The sequence below is a fragment of the Pinus tabuliformis genome, chromosome 4_2 (assembly GCF_031772625.1).
Source record: "Pinus tabuliformis cultivar Carrire ecotype Pingquan chromosome 4_2, CPIR1, whole genome shotgun sequence".
In the NCBI taxonomy this organism is placed as follows: Eukaryota; Viridiplantae; Streptophyta; class Pinopsida; order Pinales; family Pinaceae; genus Pinus; species Pinus tabuliformis.
In genome coordinates this window covers 879955575-879972939 of record NC_142304.1, presented here as the reverse complement: position 1 = coordinate 879972939, position 17365 = coordinate 879955575, and the positions used below count along the sequence as shown (strand labels likewise).

Sequence of the window (17365 nt, the reverse complement as noted above, 5' to 3'; positions counted from 1 at the left end):
CGCTACATACATTTTCCACTTTTGTTTTCCCCTTATCTTTTGCTTCCAGCATTGCCAGCTCCGCTTCCTGAAAATGTACAGTAACCCAAATCAATTTGAATTTTTAAATTGTTTATCATGTTGAAACAGAAAAGATAAGATCTGAAGTGTTACTGAACAGCAACAACTACTACAATAATAGAGTTTCATGTTTCTCATACACACGTGCTACAAACAATGGGTGATCACAGTTAGCCAAACCTTTTTGGTTTCTAGCATCTACTTTCTTCAGTATCTAACCCACATGTTAAATATTGTAGTAATGTCAAACAAATGCAAATCTCTCATTATATTGTTAAACTTTTATTAAGAAGACGAAAACAGCATGATTATATGGCGAAAGAAAAGAAAATGTTAATTCACCATAAGTTTAAGATTAAATCCTTTTGGTTAATCTTCAATCTCGAAAAGCACCTCTGAAATTCTTGATCCCTCTACCTGGTTAATTATGCCCCCTCTATTTACAATGTCTTGACTCTTCGTACAATCCCCAACCATAATCACAGATAGATGTCCACAAGATCAATGTTAGCTTTTAAACTTCAATTCGCTTCAGCAGGAGTCATTAAAAATTCAGAGCTAAGCTCCTTAAGGATAGCCCAGCATTGCCAGCAATGCATATTGCTGACTTGCTCAACAAGCTCGCTTCATATTAAATCTTGTGATCAGCATAACCCCAATAATTATGAGACTATGGTTGGTCATGCTCTAGCCAAGTTATCCACCATAATGCATTATGATCTCATCACTCGGTTGGTTAAACAAAGAAAACAACAGAAAAGGTCCAGCACAACACAGATATAATTATAAGAGAGTGGATCATAACTTGATTCTGAGAACTCTCTTTAGAACTGTGCTTCATCGACTTTCTCAAAGCCTTCAGCACTGTGTCCCTCAATATCTATTTTTCCAAATTCTAGTGATTTATGGATTCCACAGGAGATTGTCACTATCTTCATGACCATATGAGGATCCTTGTGCAGGCACACACCAGCACAGGACAAACATATAATGTTCACGGCACTACGGTGTCACTCATGGATGTCTCAACCACACTCTTCTGCTATATTACATTGTTGAGCTAGAGGATCTTATCTCAAAGTCAATAAACCCAAATGGTGGTTGTGTGCTATGCAATGTTGTTAATGCAATTATCCACTTTGTAAATAATATCACCTTGACTTAGGTGGTAATGGTTGTTTATTTTCTTATCAAATTTGAGATACAGAACACCTAATAGTTAACCTGGACAAAACAAAATTTGACATTGAATCCAAGAAGGAATCCAAAGAACCAACTTTTCACCTACAATGGTGTAATAGTTGGAGGAATCCCAAGGACCTGATAGTCTTCACCTTGTTAATCTCTTCTTTGGACTTTCTTTTTCTATGATTCTAGACTCAAAGGAAAGATTAAGAGCTATAGTGATATTATTATAGTAGAGAGACAATGATTCAACCTCTAGTTCCAGGGCATTAGGAGGAAACTTCACATTTTGTTATACTATAATCACAACTAGCTAATGTTTATGATATCTGGGGACCTGGTTTTTAGAGTTCTAGCTGATCGCACAATAAGAGTACACTTGTTTCTATGTTTTCCAAAAACATTCCTGCCAAGAAAACAGTCCCAAAAACTGTGATCTTGGAAAAATCCAAGGCACATCCATTGCTAGCCTCAACAGTCCTCCATCTGTTAAGTTTTGTAGGCCTTGTTCCCAGGAAAACACACTGGTATGATGTGAAATACATACCCCAATCTCTATGATTTAAGGGTCAACTTTAGTTAATGTGACAAAGCAACCACTCTTCTTCACACCATGAATCTAGACTTAGAGAATTCTCAATCTATCACATCCTTCAAAGATGCCTCAAAATCTAAAAAAGAGACACCAATCAACATATTTTTATGTATTATGTACCTTGTATGTCGAACACCTTCCTCTTTATATATAGAGAGAAAGAAAGAGGAAGTAAAATATTTTATATAATGATAAGATAATGTCAGGCCAGGAGGTAACTCCTCAAATCAATTGTACTTATTCATTAAGATTACTCATGGTTATATACATGAGGGAGTGACTCTTGGGTTTCACCTCCTGATGATTCTTCGTTTTCCATTATTTACTATTTACATTATTTACAAGTGTTCACCCAATCCCCATGATTAGGTGTCAACATTCTCCCCCTTAATCTGAAGGGATGTTGATGAGTCCAAGCATCGTTCTGAATCTTTCAAGCTTTTCTCTTCCAAGCGCTTTGGTGAAGATGTCTACAATCTACTCATTAGTGGAACAATGGCATAGATGGATTGTCTTGGCCTCAACATGATGTCGAATCAAATGGTATTTTGTATTAATGTGCTTCATTCGATCATGGAACTTTGCATTCTTGGCCAACTTTATTGAGAGCTGTTGTTAATCATGAGTGGTGTTGAATGTACTTGTTTTACCTGCAAATCTTCCAGAATTTTCATGAGCCACACAATTTCTTTTGTTGCCTCAGCTGCTGCCACATATTCTGCCTCTATTGTGGAATCTGCTGGAACTGATTGTTTGTGTGATCTCCAATAGACAGCGCCTGATCCAAGACCCATAGCATAACCTAAAGTAGATACCCCATTTTCTTTGTCTCCACCGAAGTCTGAATAAGAGTATCCAATCAAGCTGAAGTCGCCCACATGTGTATGGTTGAGTCCAAAGTCTTAAGTTCCCTTCAAGTACTTTAGAACTCTTTTTGCAGCAAACCAATGTCCCTCACAAGGCTTTTTCATAAACCTGGAGAGGATTCCAACAGCAAACGAAATGTCTGGTCTGGTAGTAGTTAGGTAGTTGAGACTTCCTACAAGCTGTCTATACTTCGTTGCATCCTCAAATTCTTTTCCTTCAATGGATGTGAGCTTTAAGTTTTGTTCCATTGGAGTATTCAAAGGATTGCACTCAGCCATGCCAAACTTGTTCAACAAATCTCCAAAGTACTTCTTTTGAAAGAGGAATATAGACTTCAGATGTTGAGTTACTTCAATACCAAGATAGTAGTGAACATAGCCCAAGTCAGTCATTTCAAAACCTTTCCTCAATTCCTTCTTTATGGATGTAATGTAGCTCTCATTGTTCCATGTCATCAAAAGATCATCTACAAATACTACAAGATATACAACTGTTTTGCCAACTTTCTTGACAAACAAAGTTGCATCATCAAGATCATAATGTTTGAAGTTGAGTTTCAGAAGATGCTCAGTTAACTTTTCATACCAGACTCGTGGTGCCTGCTTTAGGCCATATAAGGATTTCACACGTTTGCATACTTTATGTTCATGTCCCTTCATAGCAAATCCTTTAGGCTGGGACATAAAAACATTCTCTTTCAGATCTGGCTACTAAGGCAAAGAGTGCCTGGATGGTAAGCCCATTTTGCTATGGGGGCAAAAGTCTCCTCATAATCGACCCCTTCCTTCTGTGCAAAACATTTTGCCACAAGCTTGGCTTTGTGCTTGTCAAGTGAGCCATCGGCTTTATACTTGTTCTTGTAGACCCACTTGCAGCCAATTGGTTTTGTTCCCAATGGAAGATCAACCAACGTCCAAGTGCCATTCTTTATCAAGGCATCATACTCCTTTTACATCGCTTCTTTCCATTCATCATGAGAAATAGCTTCTTTGAAGGAAGTTGGTTCAAAATCTGTAGACAAATTCAGTTCACAGTCATAACAAACATCCATATCAACAAGTGAATCAGAATCATCTACATCACCTCCATTTTGCCTGGTTGAATTTCTTGTTCCTATCTTTCCAACCTCATCAGGATGAACACTTTCAAGTGTTTTTGTCAGCCACTTTGGGGGACCTTTCTGAGATGGTCCACACTGCTCAGTTGATTGAGTTGGGACTGAATCAAGATTGAGTCTCTCAATTCTGTCAATCACATCACTCAAAGTATCATCAGTGGTTGGAGTTTCATGTGGGGGAGAGTGTTTCAAAAGAAGATTCCACAGATTGATCCAAAGAAGTATAGGAATCCCCCCTTCAAGATGTGGAATCTGATTATCAAATTTTTGAAATCATTTTGCATGTCCGAATCTATCCAAGAGATGAAGTTGTTGCTCAACAACATTGTCAGTTTTGGAAGATTAAAGAAAGATTACATCTTTAGATACAACAAACTTTTTATTAACTTCATCATAAAGACGGTATGCTTTGGAAGTATTTGAATACCCCAAGAAGATACACTTACGACTCCTTGCACCAAGTTTGTTTCTATGTACTTTTGGTATCAAGGCATAACAGGTGGAATGAAAGACCTTGAGATGCTTTACCAAAGGAATGTGGTCATACCACATTTCATAAGGAGTCTTGTTTCTAATAGCATTAGATGGACATCTATTCTTTACATATACAGCACATAGAACTGCATAAGCCCAAAACATCAATTTTACATTCTTGAAAAACATCATGGAATGTACCATATTTAAGATTGTCCTATTCATTCTTTCAGCTACTCCATTCAGTTAAGGATTATAAGGCACAGTTGTTTGATGTTTGATCTCATGTTGGCAAAGATAGTTTTCAAATTCATTTGAAGTGTATTATTTTCCATTATCAGTTCGAATAGATCCAATATGAGATTGTGCATCATTTTCAATCCATGTATGAAACTTCTTGAATGTTTGAAAAGCATCAAATTTGTTCTTCAATAAATAAACCTAACACATTCTGGTGTAGTCATCAATAAATGTCATAATATATTTATTTCCATTTGCAGAAGGAACAGGCATTGGACCGCATAAATATGAATGAATGAGTTCAAGTTTTCTACGTGCTCTGGAATATGAATCATGAAAAGACTGTTTGTTATGCTTTCCTTGAATGCAAGCATCACATTGCTTAAGTTTCCTAGGGATTGTAGGCAAACCAGTAACACTATTTTTCTTCAACAAATGAAGGTTCTCATAGTTCAAGTGTCCAAATCTAGCATGTCATAATAGACTTGATGGAAATGTACCTTCATCATAATGAGAATTGTATGAGAAATTTTGGGCACGAGCAGAGGTACCTTGCAACTTGAGAAGCCTTTCTTCTTCTATCCCCGTTATGACAAGTGAGTGATCTGCTGTTTTTCTCACCTCAACTTTGCCATCAAACATATGAATGGAGTGTCCTTGCTAGCGGATGTGTACCAGGGATAACAAGTTTCTCCTCAGTTGTGGGAGATATAAAACATTATGCATAAGAAAGTCTGGAAGACCAAGCAATTTGAGCCTGATTGCGCCAAGCCCTGATGGCTTGAGTTTTGATTTTTCTGCAAAGTATACTACTCCATCAACATTGTCAATAAATTCTTCAAAAAAATCTTTACTAAAAGTCATGTGGCAAGTTGCTCCTGAATCAAGTAACCAATCATTTTTCCAAGAAGCAAGTGAAGCATTAAACAAGTCTTCATTTAATCCAATATTACAATGTGCCACAACATAGTGAGCGGATTCAGGTGCTTTACCTTTCTCTTTGTCATTGGTTTTACCTTTGGGTTGATTTCTTTCCTGCTCAATTCTATCCCAAGGCAACTTGCATGTGGATGCATCATGTGATCCATCTCTATTGCAATGTATGCAATGAAGATCAAACTTTTCTCCTTAAAAGTGTCTACCCCCTCGCCTCTGAAATTTCTTCTTCCTCTTCCTCTTCGACCACCTCTTCCTCTGGAAGAATCTTGAGCATGATTCTTCTCTCTATGTGCAAGACACACAGCGTCTTCAAAAGACTGAGGAGTTGTCTTTTTCCCAAAAGCTTTCTCTCTCTTAGCGAATTTATTCACAAGGGAGTCAAAGGCAATTTCTTTGAGGTTTCCATTTGCTTACAATGACTCAAGATAATTTGAATAAGTGGGGTAAAGTGCCTTGACAAAAGCTATCAGAAAAATGTCTAGTTCAACATTAGTGACTTTGATAGCATTCAAAATAGATTTTACTTCTAATGCAAGAGGAAGAGGATCATCATTTTGTAATTCAAGGTTGAACAATTTAATCATCAGTTGGACAACTTCAAGCACAAAGTGTGAGTCATAGAGTTCCTTCAATTTTTGTAAGGCTTCAAAAGCATTCGAAAATGGTGAAATATGGCGACTCACCTCTTCATTTACAGATGCTGCAATCAAGGCATAGGCCTTGCTATTCTTGTTTTCCCAAATGGCGAATTCCTTGTCTAAGGTAGGCTTTGCTGGTTCATTGTCTCCTTCTCCAACACAAACTCCTTTCCACAGCTCATTAAAAATGAGAGTGTGTTTGATCTTCCGAGACCACTCAAGATAGTTCTCCTTCCTGTTGAGAACCACTCCCACAATAGATATCAATGAATGCATTTTTTTTTGTAAAAAATGTCTACAGTGTAAAATTTACTTTGCTGCCAAAAGAAAAAATTGGACTTCTGATGTAAAAAAAAAAAAAACTACATCGTAGTAGCAATATTCTGAAAAAATGCAATTCTGGTAGCAATATAACAAAGGTATTATTGGGGGAGGGATTATATGGGGAAGGAGTGGTATGGAGGAGGGGATATATGGGGGAGGTGTTAGTTGGAAGCGGTGATAACACACAACACACAGTGTTATATCCAGGATCAAAACATGCAGTGGCGAGCGGATTTATGGCATAAAATCTGGGAATTCACAGTTCCAATCCTTCACGCCATTAGAGTAGTGCTCGTCATCGTTGGATTCCTCTTTATGCTTCTTCAGGCCCAGCTTTCTGGGTGTTGGGATTGATTTACAATGCAAGCTCTAACCCTTCGGCAAAGCAAGCTCTAACCCTTCAGCTATAAGCAACAATACAAAGAAAAATCAAGTAAAATGTGCACAAGAGGGGTAGAAACACAAAGGCCAAGCTAGTAACTCATGCATCTATGAATGCTCCCTCCTCACATCTATACACTCAAGATGCAGACACCCCCATTGGTTGGTCCCTTTGACCATGGCACTTGGCCATGAAATCTTATCCCTTTCGTTACCATCATCACTTTCACTAACAACTATGAATTGAAGGGTGGATCAATGGAAATGTTACTTCCCCTTGGGGGTCGGAAGCACTTAATAGGGTTGACCTTTAGCCACCCCCATCTAGGGAGAAAATATCTTTGCAAGAACAAGGTCATAATTTTGGAAGGGGATCCTTTTTTAAAGTTTTAAATTGCCATTAACATTCAAGTTTGGTTCACTTAGATCCATTAATGATCTTGTTCCTTGATGACTGGTTGCTTTCACTGGAATCCATGTTGTTATATTAGGTGGTTCAGCAACCAAGGTCTTGAGCACCTGTTCCACAAGTATCCAAGCCCACCAGAGAAGTATATTGGCACAAATAGGTGAAGCGTTGAGACTCTTGGGCCTCCTAGCAACATCATTGGATGACACATATCCTGGAGCACCTCCAGCACCCAAGACATTGGTTGACTTCATTCCAAATTTGATGATTCTTCAGGATGCCACAATTGGACCCAGCATGCCCCTAAGCTAGCCTTGACACAACTTGATGGGCAGTAGTTGATTCACAACCCAGATGAAGATCGTCTCACCATTAGAGACTAGAAAGGGCTTCTTGCACTAAAGAAACCCTTAACGCTAGAGCAAAGGAGCCCACTTTTAGCAGTTGGGGACCCATGGAGACAACTTTGCGGTGCCCTAGTTGGATCTTGTGACCCCCACAAAAGGTAATGAGGTGAATTTTGGAGCCAACCTTCAAATCATGGACTTGACATGCTTCTACACCACCTTGGACACCTCATCACCCTTGGACATGACATTTGGAGCACTTACATTGGATGACATCAACCTTAGAGAGCTTACAACTCACACGTGTGGGCTAATTAGGGCATATTTTCATAAAGCTAATGGGTTGGCTTTGTTGGAAATACTAAGAGGGGGGGTGAATCAGTATTTCTTTTCAATTGTTAATTTTACCAGTTAAATCAATTGTATTTAGAACACAAAAAGAGCAATAGGAATAAATGTTTTTATTAATATAATCTTTATAATGAATCAATTACAATATATATAGGGCTCCAACCCTTGATGAAGACACTGATCTTCAATCTCCTAGGCTCCAACTTGTTGTCAAGGCACCAACCTTGTGGTTAGTGGCTCCAACCCTATCCTTCAAGGCACCTACCTTGTTTGTTCGAGGCTCCAACCTTCAGGGCACCTACCCTCTGGGCTCCAACCCATTGCTATACTTTGTTTAAATATGTTTGGTAGTAACTCACAGCTCCCTATATCTTCTTCAACGAGCCTTGTCAATCTTCAGCAATGTCTTCACTTAGTCTCCACATTACTTTATCAATGACAACCTTGTCTTACCATGAAAGTGTCACCATTGTTCTTCATATTTACCCAACCACTTTCTCCAAGGTCACTTCATGATGACTAATGCATCATGGTCTCCAAGATTAACTCTAAGGACAACTAGGCTTCTCATCTGTATTCAATAAGTTGCACTAAGCCTCAAAAATCTGCACCAAAGAATTCTCTATTTCGAGCCTCTGTTCTCACTATCGCGGTAACTACTTCAAGAGTGACTGCTTCAGAGGAATGACTGTCGTGGCTTTTTATTGTGCGTTCAATTAAAACAACCCTGTTCATACTCAGATAATCTTTTGAACTATCATCTGAATCACTGTTAAACACAAGTCCTGGCTATATGAATCATCCTATGCGCAGTCAGTCTCAGCGTTCTTCATTCTTCAACTCTTTAATGCTCCTATGTATTTCTCCTTCGATCGACCTTCGGCTTTCTTCTTTCCTCTATTTCTTCTTTTCGCTCGTCCTTCGGTTTCTTTGAGTTCACAAGTTGTGAACTGTTACTTCCTTTCTATATTCAATGCCCGAGATCAATACTCAAGGTGAAACGTTTAACTTGTATTTATATATGTTCCACCAAAGACCAAAAAAGACACGTCTATTGGAGGGAGGCCGATTTGTATATTAAAAATATATATCTGAAAGTCTTTCATCCATAGACTTGATTATTCACAGAAACCATATAAGAGGGGCTATACCCACAGGGAGGTCCCACATGCCACGTCACTGCTTAAATCCCGCTGATATTATATATGCCGACATGTTAACTCCTCTGGTTTGTTTTATTCCATGCGCTGTGAACTTTTAAAGGGTTTCCATGGTTTATTCCTTCCTCCGATATCATTGTTTTCTTCCTTCCGGATTCTCTTCACTCCTATGACTTCCGATAGCACTGTTGGGTTCTTAGCTCTTGTGGCTTCTCTTCACTCTTCCGCTCTTCCGATAGCTCTTCTTCCAATGATGTGTTCCTCTTTGACTGCTCCTGTTCCTGACTTCCAATGTCTTTCCAATGGCTTCCCTGATGGCGTTCCTCCTTGGGTCTACTACTTCTATTCTGTTTGTAAATCCATATATTGTATTCAGTCCTTGGGTCCTCCATGGGCAACATTATGATCAATGGGCAACATCACGTATCACAAGAATTTTCCATCACAAACACTGCCATATTGACATCAATGACAACCTAGATTAACAGGCTTGTAACCCAAGTTCATTTTAGCATCAAACTTGTTTTTAAGGGCTTTGTGGGCTAATTAGTAGTCCTAATCCTCATATAAATAGAGGATAGGTTCATTTGTATTGGATCATCATCACTTGTGACTATTTCGACCCTATTGGAGAATCCCAACCCTCTTGAATGCTTGTGGAGAGGTGACTCTAAGATGTACTTTGTTATTTGGAGCTATTTCTTTGGTCTTGGAGATGTTACTTTGAATCAACAAAGCATTGTAAATGCATTGTATCTTTTAACTAAACCTTGGATTGGTTAAATCTTTGTTCTTGTGTCTAATATAGAGAATGATTTGTTATCTAGGGTTTCTATTGTGTTATTTTTTTGTGAAAATCAATGTATGGACTCTAGGTAATGGCACTATATGCATTACTCATTAGTAGAATGTCAATGGCAATCCCCTCAGTGTATCTTTAAACTAGTTATCCCAAGTGACTTTGATCCCTCATAAAAGTAATAGTTAGGGTCTTGAGCTAGGGCTTTAAAATTTCCTTACTCCTTTGCCAAGACTTAGCACATTTTTCACTCCCATAGACTCCATCAACCCAAGGACTATGAACTAGCCTTGTCATTTTGTTGATCACATAAAAAATTTCACCATTAAACAAATTTCCTCTCTTCTAATATCTTTTTCAGCCCCTTTAAGGTCAAGCCGCTAGCGAGGGCTAAGGCACAAATTGACCTAGTATGGAAATTTTGGCTTGTCGAAGGATTCAACATTGGAAGGAATAATGGTTGCCTCAAAATCACTTCCTTCTAGTGTCTAATTCATCCATTTTAAGCTTGAATTATTTTGCCCTAGGTAGATTTTGCCATAGGAAATCCCCAATTTGCCCTAGGCTTCAACTTGGAGGCTTGTTGAAGGTTTCTTGCTCCTTTGTTTGCTAATATTCACTGTTTGGAAACTTTTTCTTGGCCTCTTGATTCTAGGTTAATTCATTTAGCTTGTTATCTCTCAAGCCCTAGATCATTTTTGCCCAAAATAGGCCTTATTAGAGGATGGGAATTTCCCTTTACACTTGTTGAGCTTGTCCTTAGAAAGATTTGTCCTTTATAGACCTTTCTTGTCACCTTGATCCTTGAACTTGATATATCCTTAGGTGACCTAACTAAAGGAAAGCCTCCCTAGTGGTGAAAATCCACAAAATAGCAAGAGGTAGTGGTTGTAGTGACAGTGGGCCACGCCTCATTGTTGTCCCTTAGTCTAGTTTTTGCCTTGAAGTTAATAAGGAAAAATTTAGGGGCGAAATTTCTCAAATAGGCTATTTTGGACATTTTCTGAAAAGAATGTTTGCCAGTTTGTTAAAAAATCGCATATTTTTTACATATATGATTAAATGGATGATATTTGACAAAAAATTACCAATTTTAATAGTAAATTACATGTTTTTTATTGAATATTCACGTACATTCTATGTGTATGAATTTTCAAACCAAAATAGTCACCTACAATACTATATATAGGAAAAAATAAAATATTAAATCCTTAAAATATAAACTGTAGGTTACCCTCACAAGACCTACAAGATTTTGAGGCAATAAGTACAAAAACCCTGAAACGCACCTCAAACATGTTTCACTTTTTCCAAACACATTTAAGCCCAACTAAAATCTGTTTCAAGCACCAATGTTTTAGTGTTTGTACATCGAGTTTCAGTGTACACACCCCATGTGCGCGGGGGGGGGTGTAACATGCTTGTATGTCGCATGTGGGCCAAACGCAAATTATTTTAAAAAAAAGAATATTTTATAAGTGGGGCAACATGATATTCAACCCTAGGGTCCTACTAACGCTATTAAATTAATGGTAATGTTAAATTTTTAACATTACCATTAATTCACACAAGATGCTTGACAATGGTTCCAATCTCATTGGATTTCATATGGAGAAAGTAGAATTTTAGATCCCACTCCACATTCCAAATAGTAAAATTTTATACCTCACTCCAAATCCAGAAGACACCAATTTTTAGGATTTTAGGATTGGGGGGATTGCAATGTTTCCATTGGATTTTGTCGTGTACAAGGGTAAGGAACCAGCAATAAATCAAGAACACCAAGCCCTCTATGTACCTTAATGTTAGTGGCATTGATTGTTGAACTCTTCTATCATGACCCTAGTAAAAGTGTACGCATCACTCAAACAAAATCTGGATTTAACATGTTGAGCATTTTCTATCTTATTTTAATGCTTATAGGGTGATATTAATGATGAGGATCCCAATATATGCCATGATTTCGATGATATGTAGCCGTTTGTTGTAGCATGATTTTCTTGGGCCTTGGGCATTGGCAATTTGTTAATTTTAAGTATGTTCCATGCTTAGAGCAATTTATTTCAATTTTCCTAGTTAGCTCAATATCTTTTCCAGATTAGCAATCATATCAGCATAATAGTAAATTGCAGAAAGAACATACCATAAATCGCAGAAGACAAGCCAAGACAAGAGGACACAAGATGTGGTGCTAACTAGGGACAAACCCCAATGTGGGGAAACCCTTGATCAATTCTTCTTATATGTTCATCAATAGTTCAGCAAAGAGAGAGAGATAGTACATATACAACAAAATTCAACACTTTGACTTATCTAAATAAGAGCAAAGATCATCTCTAAGAAGATGATACATGAGGTAGCTGAACTCAGTTGAAGACATGCTGCTTCAATTGATTCTCCAAGGTGACTCCATCACCATGCTGCACCTATCATTGTGCTGCACCTCATCATCATGCTGCACCTCACTGTGTTGCACCATGCTGCACCCATCATCACTATGTTGCATCTCATCATGCTTCACTAATCATGATTGTACCCATTACTGTGCTCAATGTATACTGCAATGTATCATCACACTGCACCACTGTCATTAAGTTGCTCTTCATCACAAGCTCCCATCACCAGGTTGCACTCAATCATTATGCTGCACTACATTGTTTTATCTAGATATGTAGTTGCATCCATGGGTTGTATCTAAACATGTTGCATCAACCATGTAGTATCCAATGATTCCAACCATTATGTTGCATCTCTTAGAATGTTGTCCACCTCCTGCATAAGGAGGGACACTACTTCTGTCATGCTGCCACACTGCCTTAGTTGCCGGCTATGGCCTATGGCCTACCCATCAACAAGATAATCTATGATCCCACAGTTCTAGGATACACACAAGGTTGTCATCAACATGTGGCCCACTAAAATACAATGTTGATCTATGTGTTGTTGGAGCTTCTTCTCATCAAGGTATGGAGGTTTTTCATTGTTGTAGCAGTTCCTTTAGCCAACACAGTATAGCCCTTCTAAAATGCTGATAAGAACCTCTTGGGACAGCAAATAGGATCTCCTCATAAAACATCTGAAGAGACCTCTCCCTTCTACGTGGCTGGTCTTTAGGACTACAGCTAAGATGTGCACCTAAAACGCATTCTTAGGGCTGTTAATAATGTATCTTTCTTACAACGGATAGGTGGTGTAGAATACTGCCGCTGGGGCTTCATTTGAGGCTTCTTTGAACAGCGTATGGAGACCTCCTTGCTGCGTTGAGGAGCCTTCTTTAAGGACAGAGAAAGAGTCTCTATCTATGGTAGCAAGACCTGCGACTAAGGCATGAAGGACCTGCGGCTAGGGCAAGATAGGACTGTGCATTAGGGCAGTGTGTATAGGCCTTAGATCTCCCTGCTTGGACTGCGGCTTGGAATCCTTTAGACAGTGTGTATGGGAGCCTCTTTACTGCAGTTAGGGTATCCATTTTACTGCGTCTAAGGGTTGTCTCAAATCCTTCCAAAACAGCGTATAGATTAGGGCATGACGCGTTTAGCTAGTGCATGATAAGACCAACGTTAGGGTTAGCTGTTAGGCCTCCTTCATCATGTTAGATCTCCCTTTCCTCCTGCGTCTAGGGCTTCCTCCTCTTAGACTTCTCTTCAACTAAAACCCAGAACAAGTGGAGAGAAATCAAGAGTGAAATGCGTCCAAATAACAAGCCACCTCCTTTTATACTAAAACGTTGAGCACAAGAGGGGGTTATTTGGTTGCTGGCCGACCTTGACGAATTGTCCCATAACACAAATAAATTCATATCTCCATCTAAGTCACATGACATGAGGACACGAGACACAAAGGACACGTAAATACGAGTATTCGACACGAGACACATCGACCCCAGAAACAAGACACGAGGGACACGTTTTAAACTTATATATGTATATATATATATATATATATAAAATATACTAAAATCTATGTTGCAGGAAACGTGGTATAGAGGTCCGTTTCCGTACGAAAACGGGTACGAAACGCGGAAACGCGTTTGGTATGGCCGTGAAACGCGTTTCCGGCCGTATTGCCACGTTTCCCGAAACGGAAACGTGGTCAGTACGGCCGGAAACGCGTTTCAGGGCCATACAACGCACGTTTCTTCATTAACTTGTGTTTTTTTTTAATTTGCTTTTTAATTTACTTTTAGAGTATGTTAGTGACTTCTTGTTGCTTCTAGATGCGTGTCTAAAGTTATAAAAGTGAATTTTTGCCCTAGTGTTGATATGCAGTTCATCAGGAAGTTTGAGGGATATGCATTTCATGGTAATGTTAAATTCTTAAAGTAAAAGTGATATTCTCCTTTATTTTTCATTTTCATCATTTTACTTAAATTTTTAACATTACCATGAAATGACTCAGGATGTTTGAGAGTGGTTTCGCCCTCATTGGATTTCATATGGAGAAAGTAGAATTTTAGATCTCACTCAAAATCCAGCAGACTTATTTGTTTTTCAGGATTTCAAGATTGGAGGGATTGCAATGTTTCCATTGGATTTTATAATGTACTAGGGTATGGATCTTGTATTTAATCAAGAGAACCAAGCCCTTTATGCAGGGGAAACTCCCAATAATCAAGATCATGTAGGGCACTAGGGTATGAAATGTGTATTTAATCAAGAGCACTAAGGTCGTTCGACTATGTAGGAGGAGACTCCCAATACAACAATGGTCCTTCTAAAGAATGGGATGTGGATGCAGAAAATCCTAATTTGGATCTCTCTCTTGCAGCCTTATAGTCTTTATTGTACTTGCAGCCTCATATATTAATATAAATAAAGGCTGATTTTGAGATTTGGATATATAATAAAGGTTGCTTTTGGATATTCCGATATTTTTATTTTCATTATGTGATCATTCATGAGTAAATGTAATGTAAATTAAATCTTAATGTTTAAGTGTAATAGATTATAATGTATCATTTATGCTTTATGATTGCACACACACACACACACAGATATATATATATATATATATATATATATATATTCGCGTTTCCCCGTTTCCAAAATTTGGGGAGGTCGCGTTTCGTATCGCTTCCCGTTTCAGAAACTCGTACCTGTTTCCCCGTTTCGTGCAACTTAGACTAAAATATAGTGCCTGATCCATATAGATATGAATCATGATGATATCTGTTTAGTATTTAATATACAGTATTTACTATTTAGTAATTTTCTGGTTAGTTTATTAATTTACTACATCAATGATGTTCACAGTTCAATGTTCATTGTTCATGTTATAACTTTTGTTATTAACTTCAAACAGGTTCGATCATGTTCAAACTTCACATAAGGTAGTTTATAAATTATAAATTTATGTGTTCAAACTTCACTGTTGACAGAGCATTAATCGAGTTTTCCCTCCCTTTAGACCTCAAAGGTGTAGTGAGCAGTGAGCACATGACTAGGAGTTGAGATTTTTATTTCAACACACAATCTATACGTGGTCACTGGTGTATAATAAAGTTAAGTTCCATAGGCTATAACACAACTTACAGGAAATTTAGGCTCTCCAAACTCTTAGCAAAGCATGCAAACACTCGTTTCCTTCATCTCCAAGTCCAGGTCGATGTGAAGTTGTTAACTATGCTCTCAATGTGAAGTTGTGAGCATTTCACTCGAATATGATGGAGTTCCTCACACTGCACAACAAATTTGATTTCTGCAGCGAGAAAACTCAACTTCAGTGACAAACAATGATAAAAAAAAAACCCAAAAAAAAACCATGTTGCAGGTTTTAAATGTCACTTTTCATGTGACACGTGTCCTAAAAGCCAAAAACGTTAGGGCACGTTTTTGCCACGCCCAAAACGCATGTCTCGATTAGAGGACACGACAAAAAACGTTTTCGACATGTTTTAGGGCACGTTTCGTGTCTGACACGTAAAATACGGGACACGATACCCTAAGGGACGTGTCCTGTGACTTAGATCTCCATGAATACTTATCGGAATCGGATTATCTCTAAATCAATCCCACACATCTCGATGAGAGGGATACAAGAAAAATATCAGTTGCCATAAATAAGATGACCCACATGGAGTTTGGCCCTAGTTGCCAGTTTTAACACAATTGCTCATTTATTCATGAATTTCTATCTATATTCTAAATTAGAATGTTAAAACTTAGATGCTTTCTTTCAAAGTTTCAGTATAATTTTCTATATACATGTATATGTATATGTATCATGTTTACCCATTTCCTGGCTTTTGAGGGGTCACATTTCCAGCATGTCCCTGTTTCCTATATGTGTTTTTGTTTCCCCGTATCATGCAATTTAACCATTTACTCATTAACTACCGCACATATGAATGAAAACTCCAACACTACAGAGATAAATCAAATATTAGCTCACTAACCAACGCAATAGCCATTAAAAATACACATCGTAGCTTCATTAGACTGTGTACAAGCTAACACAACAAAGTAACAACACAGTAGATAAACGAAAACACACGGAAAATTAAATTGAGTGGAATAACAAAATTACCACTGAGAATTCTTCCTCAGAACCATTACCATACTCAGAACACACTCAACATAAATATGAGTAGCATATTTCCCACACAAAAAATTTATAGCAGCAAAAACAAACATACCATAAACTTTGGTTACAATGCAACTAATAGCTCTTTATGTATCCTCACCACCTTGGCCTAAGACCCTCTACGGGAGAGTACATGAAAACATAGGGAGAGTTGGGATGATGTGAAGGCCAAGGGGTTTCCCTAGCTAGGGTTTTGAGAGCATTGGAGAAGTCCTAGCTTGCAATAAGCTTGAAGCACTTACTTGGACCATCTTTGAAAAATTTGTCGACATGTACTCATAGCCTCATCTTGCATATAAATCAAGAGTTCCTTCAAAGCATTCCAAAACTTGATGCCCTAGACAATTTTTGTGACTCTCACTCTCCATCACTCTATTGTCACACTATTATATATCTTTTGGGATTGATTTTAGTTAAACATAGTGATTAGCTTAACCAAACACTTATCTAGGCTACACTTCTTCATTCACTTTCTTTATCTTTACTTTTGGCATTACATTATATACAAATTGGATGTATCTTTTAGTCCCATTACGCTACTTTGTGGTCATTTGTCAAACACTAGCTTCCAGGAAACGGCCCCCAAGCTAGCGTATCCATACCCGAAACATCGAAATGTGACCAAAACATAGCCGAAATGTCTATATGGTATTTCCTAATTTAGAAAGGCCACCAAAACATTCCAGCGGCGTTATGGTCCAAATCAACCCCGTTTCCATGACTTTTTTGCTTCCGACTAACTCAAGCACCCAAGAAGGGTGCGGGCCCCGTCTATGGTCAAAAGAGATTTAATCTACCACTAAAATTCATCTCTAATCACTACAGAAACTAATTTATCTCTAATCAATCCATGCTCTAGTTCTGCTAAAAAACACCTTGTTCGAGTTTTGTCACTAA

The 17365-nt window shown here is 38.1% G+C and overlaps 1 protein-coding gene across 1 annotated transcript in view; it reads right to left on the bottom strand.

The window, feature by feature from the left end:
* LOC149172506 (uncharacterized) overlaps positions 1-17365 on the bottom strand; it is a 287733-nt gene that overhangs the window by 189805 nt on the left and 80563 nt on the right. Inside the window, exon 6 of the mRNA XM_089426345.1 lies at positions 11-67. Coding sequence (XP_089282471.1) covers positions 11-67 — 57 coding nt within the window. The remainder of the gene's footprint in view (positions 1-10; positions 68-17365) is intronic.